Here is a 5,574-nt window from a genome sequence, read left to right on the forward strand (position 1 = left end):
AATCGGTAACTTAAATTATTATACTCATTTTGTGTGGGATTGTTGCAGGGGTAGTTTCGCAGTTGCAAAGGAGATTTGTATGCATGGCATGAATCCAATTTATCTCTTTGGGTGTTGTGAAGAGCACAACACTCACTCTTGCTGAAGTTTTCTGCCTTTTAGGATTTCTCCAGGTCCATTCTAGTGTCAGGTGGGTGCTCCATTGCTCTATTTTCAATGTTTTATATTGTTTACATCATGCCGAACAGGGTGTATACTGTTTACCACATGCATGTAAGGTGTTGACACAGGGTTCGACAGTCATTTTGTTTAGTTGTCACATTACATCCTGCTTGTGGTGAGATTAAGGGGAATACCTCCTGGTTTATATGGATCCTTTCATCCAGGTGATACCAAGGTCTCTCAAAAAAAGGTTTAATAGAGAAAAATGGAGCATTAACCAATGTAACCTTCCAACACCTCTAGCTGATAAAAAGAAAGTGAAGACAATGACACAAAGCTCTGTATCTAGATTCTGCATGATAATAAAAAACTCAGAACAATTTCCATATATCAAAAGATAAAATTTGAATACAGTCAAACAAATCAATTCTTAAGAGAAAAAGAAAACAAATTCTTCTACAAGAAAATCAATTAAAATCATAAACCATCCCTATTTCAGGATGTGTTTCAGGTTTTCATTGAAGTACCTCAGATTGTATTTAAACAACCTATATCCATCTAGTTCGATTCACTTTGCCTTAATTGAGCTGCAGTGATCCCAGTGCAAAAGAGCCCAATGCAGTTAATTAACGTTACAGGAAATTAATTTAACATCTTTTGAAATTAAAGTTTAAAATGATTCTACCGTGAAAACTATGTTAATCATGGTTAGCACGTGTAAAATTAATTCTTCCAAGGAAATGATCAAGCACTTTCCAGCAAAACAAAACTAGACAGCTCCTAAATTAAGACACAATTACAAGCTCTTCACTGAGCCTTCTTGTTTTTCATGAAAACCCCTCCTTATAAATGTAGGAGAGAAGGCAAGGACTTTTTATTACTATTTTTTCTTAACAGTAATGCTAAACAGCAAAGAGAAGTGTTATGTAGTAGTGGCATCAGTCAGAGAATGTCAACGTGGAATAAGTGCCTCAAGAACTTGTGCCCCTGGAGGTAGACGCCCCAACCCAGGCAGAATAACTTTCAAACTCCTAGGCATTGGGGTCGAGTCATAATTGAGGCCTACTAAGACCAATCCTGCATCAATGTCCAGTCACAGTCATATACAGCATAGTTTGGTAATCATAACATTGTCAAATTCTTAATTAACATATGATATAACAGTTTACCATGGCTTCTGATGCCGAGGACTTCATGTGGAGCAATATTGGCAACAAATAAGATCTTCTTCCCAATAGCATCTTCCACATCCATTACATATTTACACTCTGATACCACTGTTCTGACCTCACGTCCAATATCCACCTACAACAATAGCTTACTTATAAAATTAATTGGAATAACATCAGTCCAAGCTCGTGATAAAGGATCAAACGGATGACACTAATGCCTCTCAGTTACATTATACATTTGCCAAAAAGATTCATGGAAAGTATCCTCTTTGAATGGAAAGAGGTAAAGGGGTTTTGATTAGTAAAAGAAAAACAATCCTTTAAGGTTTTAGCCAATGCAGCTTTATAGCTCAATTGATTGTTATAGGCCTATTGCAATATTTGCTAAAGAAAAAATTATTCTCAATCTTTCTGAATGACAAGGTTCAAAATCGAAACAGCTCCCCTAGTACCTCAATATCATATCATCTGCCTCCAACAAAGAGCAATTTTATGTGTTCATTAATTGCCTTCCAAACATTTTGGTAACTAGAAACCTGGGCATCCAAATAACTTACCCTTTACACAAACGCAAGAATTAGGTATTACATCAAGTGGGACTGAGCAGTAGATAGGGTTATATACCTCAGTGAAAGTGGAAAAAATAAAATGGATAAATCTGGTGTCTGGCTTGAAAACCTACCTTTGACTTCACATTTTGTGAAATTTCAATGTTATAGCTCATTTAAATGAACCTTTGGAAAGAAAATGTTGTTTCAAAATCCTTCAATGGCCAAGAATGAAAACTAAGAAGCAATTAATCTACGTGAACTGCATATGCATTCTCACTAGGCCAAACTAGAAGCCTAGCTTTTGAGTCTTCATAATACTTCTGGAAGCATTTATCTCACATACATTGTTATAAACTATATAATGTAAATGTTTATCTGCAGTGCAAATAACAACCAACAAGCAGACTATCAAGTATTTAACCTCTCTCACAAGCGTCAAACCTCTAGGTGTACAATCGAGCCAATAGACTGAACTTGAATAGTATGGGATTTTCAAAGGGTTGTGATCTTATGGGAAAATAGTGAATTCGTAATGAGAGATGAGCAAAGTTCAAATCCCCATACTATGATACAAAGGCCTATAACTTGGAGGACATGTCACTTATTGTGGACCATTCAGATATGGATAAGTGAAGGTTGTGGACAGTTGAAAATAAGATACATTCATACTGAATTCCACCCCACCACAATCTCAGTGCAAAACCCTAAGCAAACAAATTATGAAAGATTATGAGACCGTGAGGGAAAAAAACATAGACTTGTTCCTCAAGCAAGGGCATATGTTTAGATTGTTTGGACTTAATTGGTCGGAGCAACTGATGAATCAATGGCTTTGAAGTAAAGCAAAGACCATGCGAGAACTGAATGATCTACCAAACATTGGATGAATAATATTTACACAATGATTATAAGTCATAGGTACGGCTCCCCAGGAACACGGTCAGACTTGTCACTAAAGGGCTCTTCTTATTTGCAGGATTGAGGTGTTTTCCCCTGTGTTGGGTGAAAATTCCATTGAAACAGGATCCAGGTTTTGAACTCAAGTCCCTGATAAGCAAAAATTAGCCTTTGAAACCGAGCCGTGCCAGCTAAAAAAAAATTCAAAACCTAACGGAAGACCATGCCCAAGATAACACCAACAATCTATTACCCATTAACGGCAGAGCTTACTGAGATGATTATGACAACTTCCTGACATTACTATAATCATGTGGCCAACAAAGGGGAAAAATAATTCCGGTCTAGAAAAATAAATTTGAACCATTAGCAACTAAAAGTTATCAATTACCATCAAACGCTTCTTTCCTATCACGTTTCTTTTTTGTTCCTGAATTCCCATTCCACAGTCTCCAAAAAGAAAAGTTCAAAATTAAATTAAAAAAGCAAAAGTTAAAATCCCATGATCAGGACCAAACAGAATACTCACTCTTAGTTCGAGATGTGTTCTACTCGGAATCTGCTTACCACGCTTTGCAGACACGTAGGGATCTATTACAGACTTGGCCTCTGTCTGCAAGACCAAAAAAATATTCCCTCAAATAACCTCATTGCATGGAGTAATTTGTACTCATTGAAAATGAAATTTTATCCAGACCAAAACATAGAATGAGGAGCTTACAATTAACCCAACACGAATGTCAATCGCCTGAAATGCAGTAATATCTACGTCATCCTTCAAAGTGGGGAAAACAGTCCTGTTAACATTTACTGCTACCCCTCCCGTTGTGTGGCAGCGAATTCTCGTTATGCTTCCATATTTTGGAAGCGTCTGTGAAGATTTTCTGAAAGCGCTGTTAAAATGTTGGCGAGATGATTTGATGGGTAGTGAAGAAATTTGTTTTGAAAATGAGGATAGTGAAATGCAGGGTCGGTATCTGGCAACCGTATCCATAGCTATCACCATATTGGCCGACGATGCCTCATTGGCTTTTGATGTGTTTATGTTAAATATTCAGTCTTGAAGAACACAGCAATTTTGCTGTCGATTGGGGAAGGAGAATAATGTGGAAGTTCATTAATTACATATTCTTAAAGCAAATGTGAAATTTAAAAAATCATAGATTTGAAAACATTGAAATAAGAATTATATATAATTTTGAAGTTTAAAATATCTGAGAAAAAAAATTAAGAAAATAATATAACTTTAAGAATATTTACTTAAAAAATTTAAATAAATATATAAATGATATAATTCATATAGATCATAAATAATGAAAAAATATCTTTCAATTATTGATATAATTATGATTTGACAATTGTGTCATTCACATAAGCCTAGAAATATCATTGATGTCAAAGGTGACAATAAATATTTGTATCAAAGTTCATAATAATAAATAGGAAAAGATAAAGTTTAGAGAATGGACAAAGGTTAAAAGTCAAACTCATGACTATAGCACACTTCCACCAATAGAACTAGAGAAATATGTTTTCAGTTCAAACAAGAAAGTTACAAGATATATCAAAACTATATAGAATAAAAAGCTTTTGAAAAATCAAGTGTTGTGATTGGTCAATTAAATTGAAAACTTGATTTTCATGTTTCCTTATCTAGGAAGGAACTAACAGGAGAAATATAAAAATATAATTCATTTAGAGTTAAGATTATTTAAGATTAATAGAATGGTGTATAACATTCTTTAAGAAATTTACTTAAAATTAATATAAGAAAAACTTTTAAAATGATATATTATCATTAAATAAAGAATTAATATAAGAAACATGTCAAAGTAATAAGGTGTTTTCTTATTAATTTAGATTTTCTTAAGCTAAACATTAGGCACATAGTAATTAATTATTTTATTATTAACATGCAACCTAGGGTATTTCCCTTTAGGGTTTTACCTTTCTCCTTTTATAGGACAGTATATACACTTAAAAATTGTCAAGTCAATTAATTAAATATTTTAATATTTAATTAATAAAAACCTCTTCTATTAACTTTAATAAATTATTCAATTTATTAAGTTAATTCATTTTTCATTAATTAATTAAATATTATATATTTAATTAATACTTTTTCCATTATTAACTTTAATAAATTATTCAATTTATTAAGTTAATTCACTAGCTAATAATTAATTAAATATTTCTCTATTTAATTAATATTATTAATCTATTAGTATTAATAAATTATTTAATTTATTAAACTTGTTCACCTAAGTCAATAGCATTATCTTAAGTCTCTCAAATAATTTTATTAAGTAATTTATTTAAATTACTTAATTATCTACTCACCCAAATGACTGAGTCTTCTAGTCCACTTAAGCAGTCCAAGTCATGTGTCACCTCATAGTTGCATCAATAATTAATTTTGATTAATTATTAAAAATCCTATTTATCCTCGCCCATGTGTCTTATTTTACAGGATTAAATGAGGAGATGTGGCCTTGATTAACTCAACCTCTGAGACACATGTCTTTGGGAGACTAAGTTATCTTCCTCTTCCTCTACTAACTTGGAGTCAGTCAATCCACCTCATGCATTCAACAAGGGCTCATGAGACAGTTGTCCTTGGAATTTTCTCTGAGCTAGAGTCCTCTAAAAAGGTCTTGATGAGATGATTGTCAAGTGTCTTTCTTTTTCCTAACTTTCCTCTCATAACTCAACTAAATCCTTGATTTCTTGCATCTCTTCAATCAAGTCAATCTCATCCATCTGTGTGTCCTTAATTATCTCTCCAGTGTTAG

General features: G+C 33.1%; 1 protein-coding gene across 1 annotated transcript; it reads right to left on the reverse strand.

Moving 5' to 3' along the window:
- Window positions 1–633: 633 nt before the first annotated feature.
- On the reverse strand, window positions 634–3,943 carry LOC149577132 (uncharacterized). The gene is made up of 4 exons (XM_089822264.1): window positions 3,504–3,943; window positions 3,312–3,395; window positions 1,332–1,467; window positions 634–1,239 (listed from the first exon to the last, which is right to left on the reverse strand). The coding sequence occupies exons 1-4, from the start codon at window positions 3,786–3,788 to the stop codon at window positions 1,115–1,117; spliced, it is 630 nt and encodes a 209-aa protein (XP_089678390.1). The 5' UTR covers window positions 3,789–3,943; the 3' UTR covers window positions 634–1,114.
- Between the last annotated feature and the right edge of the window lie 1,631 nt (window positions 3,944–5,574).

This window comes from Cupressus sempervirens, chromosome 1, assembly GCF_028749045.1.
Source record: "Cupressus sempervirens isolate cs-2001-9-10 chromosome 1, ASM2874904v1, whole genome shotgun sequence".
Classification (NCBI taxonomy): domain Eukaryota; kingdom Viridiplantae; phylum Streptophyta; class Pinopsida; order Cupressales; family Cupressaceae; genus Cupressus; species Cupressus sempervirens.